We start from the raw sequence: 15,000 nt of genomic DNA on the forward strand, positions 1-15,000 counted from the left end.
GACTATTATCCTCATCTTAGTTGTTTCATCATGTTTCGGCCAACTATTCCTCTAGCCTTCGTCAGGTGGTAACCACGACGAATAGGAACTCCGAATCTTCTAACTGCATCCTCGGCAATTACTGCCTTCTGTAGTTGTTGTCGTCTCACCATGTTTTTGGCCAAGTAAGCCTCTGGCCAGCTTTGGGTAGGATTGAAACCGCTATCTTCAGACAATTCTCACCTGGAATCGAAGAGATTCAACGTCTCTATCCACTGTGCCACAGGCCCCGAAGAGTTCCTATTCCGTCGCGGTTACCACCTGATGAAGGCCAGAGGAATAGTTGGCCGAAACGTTGTGAAACAACTAAGAAAAAGGTGAGGATAATAGTCCGCAATAAAAAATAATAAATAAAACTCATCTCAATAATGAATTCCAATTAAATAACATATTTTGTTTCAGGTTTTGGTCATCATTACACGATTTCATTGATTTGTAATGAAACTAGTTGACAGCCCAGCATTGCCCGGTCATAAAATACGCCTAAATATATTTTAATTCATGTAAATTTCCTATTTATTATTATTATAGAGCAAATTATCATTTATTATATTAATTATTATATTGTACCCAATATCAATTTGACGAAGTGATGGTGGTTAATGGAAGATTAACAACCTGGGTGTTCCAAGTTCAAATCCAGTTCGTTTTGCAAAAATCACTTTCACTGAGAATGTTGGCAACCTTCCCGTGGTCCCTCCAATAAAAATCTGACATCTTTCTAGAAAGAATTCTGACTACAGAAATATTGTGAAACCAATGCCAGTAATAGAATCTTGGGATTCATATGATAGTGATTTCAAAAGTTAAAAAGACTTGGGTACCATCAGCTAGAATCAAAACTACAACATTTAGCTCTCAAATCTTATTTGTTACTCTCTGAGCCACGGCCATATGCACATATAAGCTAAAAGCCTATTTTTTAACCTATAAATGTATAGACAGACAAGGTTACTTATATATATATATGGCTCTGAAACACGCGTGTCCATAGATTACCGTTTTTTAAAAAATAATAAATAAAAAAATTTGTCCAAATAAAAAATGGGTGACTTTCTAAGAAAAACACTGGTTCTCCGAGGTGGAGATATTAACCTTAATATTGTTTAAAAAATCAACAACAAAACCACGTAAACAGATGAACGATAAAAACAAAGCAATAAATCGTCTATGGCAACATAGCGGAATGGATTAGGGCATTGGACTGAAATACATAAGGTCCAAGGTTCGAATCCTACCAACAGTCAAGCTACACTGAAGAGGAGTAGGGCTTCAAAACATGTGCGTCCGTAGATTACTGTTTTTAATAAATAAATTTTATATATATATATATATATATATATATATATATATATATATATATAACTGGACCTTGCACCCTTGCTTGCTTGAATCTTGTTTTTGACAGTCGATGATACTATCTTTAGAAAAAAAATAATGATAGATGAATTATATATATATATATATATATATATATACACACGCATAAATAAATAAATGAGAAAGGTATATAATCTAAATTTTAAGATGTTGACCATCTTTCTGTTTATTTCTTTAAGTACGTTGAAATAATCATTCATGTAATTATTATATTAATTTTTGAATTTATTCCGCCCTTAACTCAGCAATAGTATAGGCGTGGCTCAGAGGCTAACAAATGAGGGTGGAGAAATGTATGTTTTGGTTTCAATTCTAGCTGATGGCATATTCACATCATGAATGGATTTTTTTTTAGTTTGGATTTTGCTACTATATATTAGTAGCAATATAATAATCGATAGAGAATTTTCTCTGTAACAGTAAATATGTAATCTGCATGAATTAAAATATATTTAAGCATATCTTATAACCGGGCTACACCGGGCGGCCTGCTAGTATATATATACGAGTCAGAGATGGCTTCGTTGCCGGGTTTGAATCTCTCGATCGGTGTTAATCGTGACACCCCCCTGCACTGAAGATTCCCGAAAGGATGAAACACTAGTGTCTGTAGGTATTCAAAAATTATATATATATATATATATATATGGCATAATTAAAGCAATAGATTAAATCAACTCTTTATAATAATTTTTATATATATTAATATATAATAATTTTTATATATATTAATATATAATAATTTTTATATATATTAATATATAATAATTTTTATATATATTAATATATAATAATTTTTATATATATTAATATATAATAATTTTTATATATATTAATATATAATAATTTTTATATATATTAATATATAATAATTTTTATATATATTAATATATAATAATTTTTATATATATTAATATATAATAATTTTTATATATATTAATATATAATAATTTTTATATATATTAATATATAATAATTTTTATATATATTAATATATAATAATTTTTATATATATTAATATATAATAATTTTTATATATATTAATATATAATAATTTTTATATATATTAATATATAATAATTTTTATATATATTAATATATAATAATTTTTATATATATTAATATATAATAATTTTTATATATATTAATATATAATAATTTTTATATATATTAATATATAATAATTTTTATATATATTAATATATAATAATTTTTATATATATTAATATATAATAATTTTTATATATATTAATATATAATAATTTTTATATATATTAATATATAATAATTTTTATATATATTAATATATAATAATTTTTATAAACTATCATCTGTTTCTGTTTCTACGAACTTTACATTTGGTTTATTTATTTCTTCTCTCTTTCCGTTTTTCCTCTTCCTTCAGCAAGTTGAACATCTTTCCTTTCTTTGTAATACAGCCGGATTTTTTTAACACTAAAAAAGACAAAAATAAATTACATGGATTCATTTCTTCTTCCGTTTATTTGCACTTTGTTTGCTGTCTTTCCAATCTTTTTTTTTTCTCTTTCCTTTTTTTTTTTCATGAAAACATATACATCATTTCCATTACATTTCACTTTGTTCGATGCCTTTCTCTTCATTTTCATCGTTTATTTCTTTTTTTAATTTATTTATTTTTTTTTTCTTCAAGTTTTTCCTTAGAGGCGGCACTAGGAACCCATTTATTTTTATTCTCTTCCTTTTTTTTTTTCCTTCTTTTTTTTTTTTTGGTTGGAAATGTCCGTCTCACATTCGTATATAACAACATATTTGCTGGGCAGATTTCGGGGTGCTAAAACAGCGGGGATGGGGATTCTTCCATTACACCAACTTGAGCCACAGCAACGCGTGCCAGGGTACAGCTAGTATATATATATATATATATATATATACACACACACAAGTTGATATCTTTTTGTGCTGAATAGCAAGTCATTAAAAATTTCTGAAACCCGTGTACACATACATACAATTTTACTCAAAGCAACCACAAACAAGACACACTATGTAGGGAGTTGAGCAGCGAAATGTTTATTCACATTACATTTAATTCTTTTTGCATTTTAGTAGTCAGGGAAGCAGGAAACACAGGGGAGAAACTCAGAGTAGAAGGCTTTCCGACATCTGGTGGGGGGAGTGCTCTACAGTGATGTTTTGCTGCTTGCCAGATTAGTCAGTGGGGTGGTGGTGTATTTACATTGAGGCACTAAAGCTGCAAGTCTGTCAGAGCACATTCCATTAAGGCAGTTGTAAAACAAGAGCAGGGACACAACATAGCAGCGATGGCGAAAAGTGTTGGAACTTGGGTGACAATGTAGGAATTATCAAATTATACCGTTTCCTACCAGGAATCCATTAACAGATTCAGGTAAAGAGAATTCTGCCCATTTATTGGCGCCATTCCATGTCGGAAAGTCAGAAAATAGCAGAAATTAAAGTATTTTGGCTGGTGCATTTGCTACTAGTTTCTCACTGCTGGACAGCTTTCAAAAGAGAGTTGGCAACCTAATAGGTCCTGAATTGTCGTTTAAGCTTCAGCCTCTGTCCCATCGATGAAATGTTGCATCCCTCTGTCTGTTCTACAAGTATTTTAATGGTGGATGCTCCGACAAACCCAACAAGCAGCAAAATCCCACCCATTCACAGTAGAAATCCCTAGATGTAAGAAGCCTTCTACTCTGATAGTTTCTTCCCTAGGACTGCTAGACATTGGAACTCCCTTCCAGGTTCCTGCTTCCCCAACTATACTGACATGCAGAAGTTCAAGTGTAATGTGAACAGACATCTTGCTGCTCAACTCCCTACATAGTATCCCTGCAACTTATGTCTCCGATAGTAGCCCCCTACATTAAAGTGGCATCATGCCTTTTTTGGGATGAAAATGGACAAAAAAAAAAAAAAAAAGTCCGACATGAAAATGGACTAAAAAAAACAAAAAAACAAAAAGTCCGACATGAAAATGGACTAAAAAAACAAGTCCGACATGAAAATGGACAAAAAAAACAAGTCCGACATGAAAATGGACTAAAAAAAAAAAAAAAAAAAAAAAAAAAAAAAAAAGTCCGACATACCTCGACTTTGTTCTTCTGGATTCCACCATCACGGTTTTTCTGGTAGAACTCTAAACGATTTGGATAGAGTCGTAAGTGCCTCTTCTGCCAGGAATTCAAGAATGGACCGCCAAGCTTCAGAATCTCACCCTCCACAATCACATCTGTACCTGGAATTAGGATGACAAAAGTTTTAAAGAATTCTGCAGAAGTTTTAGATATCAGAGTTTCAATATTTTTTTAGATGAGGTTGGATAATTTATATTATTTGAATGATTTCGACTACTGTTCTCATCTTGGATGCTTTTCTCGCAACGTTTCTGTTGATGCCACCTTATGAACTGGTAATTTAAAAGTGCTAAGTAATAATCAGTTAGTACTAAGTGACAGTCTTTTGGAGGTTGAAGGTTTATATATATATAGTTTTAGGTCATATCATATTATTATGATACTATATATTTCAATTAGAAATTATTTAAGACTTCTGCCTGGTCATGGCTGATGGGACAAGAGCAAGCTACCTTTGTGAAATAAATTAAAAGGCCCCGGTCAATATTCTGTACAGATTACAAAGTTTGAAAATGTAAAAAATTCATTTCACAAGATTCAGTGTCGGGAAACAGTGGTAAAAATCCATGCAGCACCTGTTCAAATCACATTTTCTTTAAAGGAAATCGCTCCAGACAAGGCGTGAAGCAACTTAATGTAAGGAGCTAACAAGAACAAAAGACAAGATGCCTATTTATTTAAGTCTTGAAAAGACCAATGTTAAAAGTAGGAGTAAAACAGTCAGCAGGAAGGGAGTTTCACAAGCCTGCGGTTCTTGGAAAGAAGCTACTGGAATAGGAATTGCTGTATTGTTCCACTAGAATCGCTTTCCACAAACTGAGCAGCAGAACTTTACTCTTTTTAGGGGAGCTTCTAAACAGAATTATACAAAACCTTTTCAACCACTGGTTATTTCTCTCCCACCTTTTCAACCACTGGGTATTAATTTCTCTCCCACCTTTTCAACCACTGGGTATTTATTTCTCTCCCACCTTTTCAACCACTGGGTATTTATTTCTCTCCCACCTTTTCAACCACTGGGTATTTATTTCTCTCCCACCTTTTCAACCACTGGGTATTTATTTCTCTCCCACCTTTTCAACCACTGGGTATTTATTTCTCTCCCACCTTTTCAACCACTGGGTATTTATTTCTCTCCCACCTTTTCAACCACTGGGTATTTATTTCTCTCCCACCTTTTCAACCACTGGGTATTTATTTCTCTCCCACCTTTTCAACCACTGGGTATTTATATCTTTCTTGGACTTGATTTGATTGGCGTATTTATTACTTCTCTTGGAAGTCGATTCCAAGATCTAGTGAACCTGATTGAAAAACGCAGCCCTTTTTTTTTTTTTTTTTTTTTTACACAGTGATCACCACTTATCAAGGCCCGGAAGCTACTCAGGGATAAGGGTTATTGCAAGTACATTACGTTAGTGTGGAGATTTGATGAAGTGTTTACTTAAGGGGGCGGTTCATTAGGAATTTGTTAACATTAGACTTGAAGACATCCAAGTTGTAGTCCGGAGGGAAGCAGGCAGACGGAACAGAGTTCCACAGGCGTGCAGTTCTAAGAAAGAAGCTTTGTTCATGGAATCCACGTTTTGATTTAGGCACAGATATAGAACAGTTCAGTCGAAATCGGTGGTGAGACAGTTCCCTGTGGTGTTCGCATACATCTTTCGAATGCACCTGAAAAAGGTCGGAAGTTACATCGGCCAAAAAGTTGTGAGAATTGCATCCAAGATGAGAACAGTAATCTGAATAATAAAAATTATCCAAAATCATTAATTCAAGATTAATTCGTAGTTCTAGTTTTTTTGGAATTATTCCCAAATATTTACTTTGATTTCATACGATGTCGAAATAAAGAATTTTGTTGTTTTTACTACACTGCGAGTTCAATCCGTTGATTGGTCTGTGGAAACTTAATAAACAGAAGACAAACAGTCAACCATAAATATATAAAACCCGATTATAAATATTATATATAACCCGATTATAAACATTATATTATATATAACCCGATTATAAACATTATATTATATATAACCCGATTATAAACATTATATTATATATAACCCGATTATAAACATTATATTATATATAACCCGATTATAAACATTATATTATATATAACCCGATTATAAACATTATATTATATATAACCCGATTATAAACATTATATTATATATAACCCGATTATAAACATTATATTATATATAACCCGATTATAAACATTATATTATATATAACCCGATTATAAACATTATATTATATATAACCCGATTATAAACATTATATTATATATAACCCGATTATAAACATTATATTATATATAACCCGATTATAAACATTATATTATATATAACCCGATTATAAACATTATATTATATATAACCCGATTATAAACATTATATTATATATAACCCGATTATAAACATTATATTATATATAACCCGATTATAAACATTATATTATATATAACCCGATTATAAACATTATATTATATATAACCCGATTATAAACATTATATTATATATAACCCGATTATAAACATTATATTATATATAACCCGATTATAAACATTATATTATATATAACCCGATTATAAACATTATATTATATATAACCCGATTATAAACATTATATTATATATAACCCGATTATAAACATTATATTATATATAACCCGATTATAAACATTATATTATATATAACCCGATTATAAACATTATATTATATATAACCCGATTATAAACATTATATTATATATAACCCGATTATAAACATTATATTATATATAACCCGATTATAAACATTATATTATATATAACCCGATTATAAACATTATATTATATATAACCCGATTATAAACATTATATTATATATAACCCGATTATAAACATTATATTATATATAACCCGATTATAAACATTATATTATATATAACCCGATTATAAATATTATATTATATATAACCCGATTATAAATATTATATTATATATAACCCGATTATAAATATTATATTATATATAACCCGATTATAAATATTATATTATATATAATCCTATGGAAACTTTTTTTTCTTTTACTGGGTACAACAGACACCTGAAGAAATACACTGTTGTTCGGCATAGGATCAAACTGTAGTATCAGTTCTGTCCTTATTCAGAAGGAAAAGAAATTCTAGACTGAAACAATTTTTTTTTTTTCATATTGGTCCCAATTTAGAATGCTTAATTTTGAGGAGCTGGATTTAAAAAAAAAACAACAACTTTGTATCAAACTTTGTTCTCATGGTGAGATAAATTAATAGGAACAATAGGGGGAAAAGTTAATACATTTTCACTAGGACCAAAGTGTTGTATCTGTTTGGTCTGTTGAGGCCATCCTTCCATTTTGGAATAGGGATATGCTCATTGCTTGACGTATGAAGAGATCTCATTTGTGTTGATGGAAATATACAGTTATTTTTGTCCCAATTAAAAATGCCACATTTTTTTTTTGGGGGGGGGGGACGAGTAGATATTCCTCCTGACCTCATGTCTATCTTTGCCTTTGTCTTCTCAGGGTTGGAGTCGCACACAAAGAGCTAAACTTGATCATGGTGATGTTCACTTATATTATAAGCTCCATATAGCGAAGCTACTCATCTGACATCACTGTGAGCGAGAACATCACCAGGATCATCACTTTACAGAAAGTGCAGTCCGTTCTGCTGGCTTTTGGGTCGTTAGCGGAAAGAAAACTAAGCAAGATTATACATTACTGCATAATCTGCTGGAAGCTCTGTGGACCTATGCAGATCCAAAAAAAATGGCCGACCTAAGAGGATCGCCTTTCCTTTGCTTGGTTGGTTTTTGTTTTACGGCATATCAACCCTTTTCAGATTATTTAATGTCGACTCCAGTGATTTTGAAGAAAAATTTTTTAATAGAATATATATTTTTTTTTCAAGTCCGTTTATATTTAACCTATAGTTGGTATCCTAACAGATACTATCACTCCGGGTCAGAGTGGACCTGGGAGCAATGGCAATTAAAGGGTGACTCTACACTTCCCAAAGTCCGCGAGTTGGGGCCTCACCATCGGATATAGTTTAAGGTCATATCCAGGACCCTTTCCTTTGCACCTCCTTTAATGCTGGCCTTGTGTTGTGTGTCAACGTGGTACTAGCTTGAATCAACTTGTTTGTGTTCAAGTCAAGGGAAGAGAGAAGTCAAAAGACGAAAGGACGGAGGCCAGAGAGAAGTAGCACAATCACGTTTTATTCGCAGAAATAAACGGTTAAAAAAAAAAAAAAAAAAAAAAAAAGGGGAGTTGGGTTATTACTTGTCTTATGTTCCTTGTGACATACTCTGCTACAACGTGTTGGGTCTTCGTGTGTACATGTTACACATCATCTATTCCGATTTGAGATTAAGGGAACATCATTTGAAAGTTTCACATTTTTGTCCCCTCACATATTTCTTTTTTCTATTCATTTAATAACATTTTTCCCTCGTTGAAGAGTCAGATGTTTTGATATTTCGTAAACTTGTTCCCCAGTTCTCACGGTCTTGAGTCATCACTTGCTTCCAAGTATTTCTGCGATTCAAGATCTCCGTGTTTCCGCCAACAGTTTATTCAGAAGGATGAAAGTTCCACATTACCATACTAATGTAACTGATTCGTTTTTAGGATAACTTCCATGCTGCGAAAATGTAATTATAACAGCAAATCCTCCAATCTAACGTGTTGGGTTCGGTTATGCTTCACATTACATTTAATTATGAGAGGAAACTGATTGAGGGTCCCTGTGTTAAATGTCCTGATCGTGCTTACTGAGAAATGACTTTTGGCAAGAATATGGGCACCTGGCGACAATATGCAAGAAATAGCATAAAATAATTATCAGATGTACCAAAACGTGATTTAAATAAAAATAATAAACCTGACACCAGGTACCTGCACGGGAAGAAACAACAAACATGATCAATTGTCAAAAAAAGATAAGTTAAATGTTTGAAAGTTCATTTCTGACAAAAGGTATACACAGGTGTAATCAAGTAAAACCAAAGTCAAGTCAATCCAGTGAAATGCTGTCCCAATGAGGCATTTGCAGTGATCACAACTGGCTATATAATAATATCCCAAAATGGATATTGGAGTTAGTCGATGATTTGGGTCCAAAAAGAATTGCCATGCACACATCTCCCTATTACCAACCAACAATTCAATACCGTTACCGATTCATCTTTAGGATAGCCTTTATGCTGGAAAAATGATTTATAACAGCAACTCCTCCGATCAAATATGTTGGGTTCAGTCGTATTTTACTTGACAGATGCATTTAATCATGAGAGGAGACCAGGTTAAATAAGTGTGCACTGCAAAATCATTTTTGACACAAATAGATGCACTTGGCAATGATATACACAAAACAACATAAAATAATTATGCATATATATATATATATATAAGGGTTTTCAATTGCCAGCTCGTTCTGATTATAAGTAAAGATCGTTTTCTTCATCTCCATAGAAACACAAAACTATTCACACCGACAAAACAAAATGGAAAAAGTAGACAACACTGCAACATTACATGCATTTTGCATATACAATATTTTTTCAAAATGAACGAAAAAAGGGAGATGATCCCAAAGCGTCACCTCATATTATTGAAGAAAAATAAAATGAAGACTGTTCACCATTTATTTTTTTTTTTGTTTTTAAAGTAATTCACAATTCTTTTCTACAGTGGAACCATATTTTATAAAAAAAAAAAAAAAAACTTCACTGGGAGAAAACAGGAGGAGTCTAGCACTGTCCCATTGATGAAAAACACTGGTGTTAACAGAGACGACCCATGGTGTCTTTATTTCAACATCCTGGACATGAATCCGGAGATATAGTTATGCAAATCATGTTGATTTTAATAAGATCTTGAGTGTTAAGTAATTCCTAGTAACAAAGATGGCGGCAAAGAATCAATGCAGTCATGATTCAGTCGTTTTGAGACCGAGGCCCACGGCGAACTGATTGAATCCAAAAATTCAACATTTTTTATAATTTTTTAAGCTTCTGATTGGTTGATTGTTATAACTTGTGGTTATAAAAATGATCGTCGGAATCAATGGAGTCATACCCTCATAATTCAAAAACATTTTACTCCCCCCCCCCTTTTTGATATAATGAAAAAGTCCTTTCGTATTCAATCAGTTCACCGTGGGCCTGTCTTAAAACGACAGAATTGTGACTGCATGGATTCTTCATCACCATCTTTGTTACTAAGAATTACTTAACACTCAAAATCGGGACTGCATGGATTCTTCACGGATTTGATTTACTGCCGCCATCTTTGTTCAAAATAATGCCTCAACACTTAAAAGATTTAATAGTAATTCATGTCAAGCTTGAGGTTTCTAGAGATGAAAAAAAGACGCAAACAAGATGTGGATGACTATAATGCTCCTCATCTTGAGTTGAGCATATTGAGAAGTGATACACGAATTACCATTAGCATATAAGCGACGCTCTTTGTGTAAACAAATTGAGCGGAAGTATTTTGGACGATGTCAAAACATTGTTAAACTCACGACTCGAGCAGCAGCCACCAATAGTGTAGTGGTTAGGAGCCTTTACTGTCGTACATATATATATATATATATATATATATATATATATATATATAATGCTCCTCATCTTGAGGAGCATATTGAGAAGTGATACATGAATTACCATTAGCGTATAAAGCGATGCTCTTTGTGTAAACAAATCCAGCTTAGGTATTTCGGATGATATCAAAACCTCGTTAAACTCACGACTCGCTCAGCAGCCACCGATAGCATAATAGTTAGGAGCCTTGGCTATTGTACAGACGGTAGAGTTTCAATCCTGGCTTGAGGTAGTTGCCTGTCTAGCCGCACCGATGAGCTGTGAAACAGCAAAACAGTATTGTATGTGGATGACTATATATATATATATATATATTTATTTTCAAAAAACCTCTGATCTGAAATATTAGCAAGGGAAGACTTGATTCCAAATATTTTTCATATTTGGAATTTATAAAATTGCCCCCCCCAGTGATATATATATATATATATATATATATATATATATATATATCCACTGGTAGCCAAACTGAATATTGAAATGCTCATATCTTTAGTTCTATGGGACGAAACTACATGAAAATATGCAGGCTTTTTGAAGATAATACTATTCTATGGTTAAAATTTTATGGCAGTTGATAAAAAAAAAAGAACCTATATTTTCAAACCAACAAAATAGACCACTAATGTATGTGTGCATTTCATCTTTCTTCGCATGCATCAGTAGGAATGACAATCTCAATTAGGTTCCTTTGACTGATTGGCTGAATTATGGCCAGATTAGAAGATGATCCTAACAGAACACAGTGGTTCTTGCAGAGTGTCTTGTTGATAATGGTAGGGGGTAAACCTTTTGCAATCATTGCAACTCGTAGAAGATGTCTTCCTCTTCTATAAGTACGTCTTTTAGAAACTAGAGTCCATTTAATAACATGTTCTTTGAATAATATATAATAAAAAAAAAAAATATAGAAAACTTAATAAAATCAGACAAATATTTTGCCGACTACAAAAACAACAACATGTGTAAACTACAGGAATATTGCTTCAGGAAAGCAGGATAACTAGTCGTAGTGCCGGCAGTGGTGATAAGTAGTGGCGGTAATCGTGATATGTGTATTTGCTGCGTAAAAGATGGGGCAAGGGTGGGTGGGGGGTAAATCTGAAATAAACAATGTTATGAACGCTGATTGGCTACAAGAGAAGAGGAATTAAAAAAAAGGATTTTGAAAGAGCGATTTTGAACAAAAAAAAAAATATATATATATATATATATATATATATATATATATATAAATAAATAAAAATACATCAACAAATGGAACGAAGGAAATGTTTGGTTTAGTCCGTCATTTTATGGCGTATCAACCCTTTGATTATAAATTGCTGAAACATAACACCTAAAAAATAATGAGATGAAAAAAAAAAAAATTATCCTTCATAGGAAGCCATTCTTTATGCGCTTAAGTACGAGATGCGTTAAATAAGCTTCCAGACTTTTTTTGTACAGGTATTTGAAATTGTCGCAGATTCTTGAAAATTCAGTATGTTATTGCTATGCATCTTATAAGATGACTGACCAATTTTTTATGATTTCAGGTTAAAACAAACAGCTACAGCAGGAATTGGAATACATCCTACTAAAGCCTGATTGTCACAGCTGGTGAATTACAAAAATGCAATTTGGATGCGAGGACACTTTAGAAGGACGATATGCAATTATATTCTGTTTTAAACTTGGACAAAAAATGTCACAGAAACGTATGGAAGGCTTCAGACTGTTTTTGGACCATCTTATATGAATCGAGTATCAGTTTTTGAGTGGCATAAGAGATTCAAGGAAGCCAGGGAGTCTATGAGGGATGATGGGAGGAGTAAATAAGTTAGAACATTAGAATTGGCCAAATAAAGAATTTCATGGTTTTTAGTTGGTTGGTTGTTTTTGTTTTACGGCATATCAACCCTTTTCAGATTATTTAATGCTGAATCCAAAGATTTTGAAGAAAATATTTTAAATGGAATATATTTGTTGTTTTCAAGTCGGTTTCTATTTAACCCATAGTTGGGACCCTAACAGGTACTACCACTCCGGGTTAGAGTGGACCTGGGAGCAATGTCAATCAAAGGGTGGCTCCACACTCCCCAAAGCCCACAAGCTGGGGCCTCACCACTGGATATAGTTTAAGGTCATATCCAGGACGTTTATGGTTAAGGATCCTCGTGTGTCTATAGAGACAATAAATGTACAGTTTGATGTCAGTGTGGGAACTGTACACACAATTGTGAGGAACTGAAGATGCAGGAGATTTGCGCAAAGTTTTACCCAAGAGTTCTCAGCAAAGATCACAGACTATTTGGTCAAGATGGACATCAAGACAGTTCCTCACCCTCCCTATAGTCCAGCCCTTGCTCCCTGTGACTTTTGGTTATTCCTTAAGCTGAAGGAAAACCTTAGAGGCTATCAATCGAGGAGATGAAAGAGGCTGTGACAAGAGTCATTAACATCTCACACAATAGGACTTCCATAGGGCCTTCCAAAAGTTGTTGAAACAATACAAGTACATTGCAGCCGGAGAAGATTACTTTGATGGAGACTAGAGTTTCATACGTGTACTATCAAGAAAAGTGCCAATATGAAAAAACGTCTGAAAACTTATTGAAGACACTTCGTATCAAGTTGGTACGAATGTTTTCTGTTGCATTTTTTGCAGATTGTTGAAGTAACATTCTCAACACACTGACAGCATAAGAAAACCTTAATTTATTTAATGAGTAAATACATCGTTGGTGGAAATCCTAGAAGATGCAAAAAGTTGACTGCAAAAGAAAAAAAACACTCAACGTTTGACTTTTCAGATCTTAATCTTTCAAGCTATGTAAGGAGTGTAAAAATAAAAAAAGAAAAAAAAAGAAAAAATAGAAAGAGAAAAAAATAGAAAGAGAAAAAAAATAGAAAGAGAAAAAAATAGAAAGAGAAAAAAATAGAAAGAGAAAAAAATAGAAAGAGAAAAAAATAGAAAAAGAAAAAATAGAAAAAGAAAAAAATAGAAAAAGAAAAAAATAGAAAAAGAAAAAAATAGAAAAAGAAAAAAATAGAAAAAGAAAAAAATAGAAAAAGAAAAAAATAGAAAAAGAAAAAATAGAAAAAAGAAAAAAGAAAATATAGAAAAAGAAAAAATAGAAAAAGAAAAAATAGAAAAAGAAAAAATAGAAAAAGAAAAAATAGAAAAAGAAAAAATAGAAAAAGAAAAAATAGAAAAAGAAAAAAATAGAAAAAGAAAAAATAGAAAAAAGAAGAAAAAAGAAAATATAGAAAAAGAAAAAATAGAAAAAGAAAAAATAGAAAAAGAAAAAAATAGAAGAAAAAATAGAAAAAAGAAGAAAAAAGAAAATATAGAAAAAGAAAAAATAGAAAAAGAAAAAATAAAAAAAGAAAAAATAGAAAAAGAAAAAATAGAAAAAGAAAAAAATAGAAAAAGAAAAAATAGAAAAAGAAAAAATAGAAAAAGAAGAAAAAAAGAAAAAAGAAAAAAGAAGAAAAGAAATGGTTAATGCGCACCATCATAACACTAAATAACCCCCCAAAATATTTCTAATTCGAATAATGTCCAAGATAAATACCATCCGATGTGAACAGTTCAACAATTCATATTTTGCATATCGAAGTTGAAAGGAACTTTAATAAAATTACGAAACAATATTTTATCTTTTTTTACCTTCGAAAACGCTTTTTTACTAAAAACACATAATTATCTGTTTATAAAGCTGTTCTCAATTCCACTACGCACCTTCTATATCTAAAGCTGTGAATTTTGCTTGTCTGTCTGTCTTTGTGAGAGTTTGTTTTGCAGGGTTCTTT

The 15,000-nt window shown here is 31.8% G+C and overlaps 1 protein-coding gene across 1 annotated transcript in view; it reads right to left on the bottom strand.

Moving 5' to 3' along the window:
* Nucleotides 1-15,000, bottom strand: part of LOC145261074 (G protein-coupled receptor kinase 3-like) — a gene marked incomplete in the record, with an annotated part of 298,219 nt that overhangs the window by 17,238 nt on the left and 265,981 nt on the right. Inside the window, 1 exon segment of the mRNA XM_080119245.1 lies at nucleotides 4,512-4,660. Within this exon segment, the coding sequence (XP_079975371.1) occupies nucleotides 4,512-4,660 (149 nt within the window).

This window comes from Euprymna scolopes, chromosome 37, assembly GCF_053919585.1.
Source record: "Euprymna scolopes isolate OS-2025 chromosome 37, ASM5391958v1, whole genome shotgun sequence".
NCBI lineage: Eukaryota > Metazoa > Mollusca > Cephalopoda > Sepiida > Sepiolidae > Euprymna > Euprymna scolopes.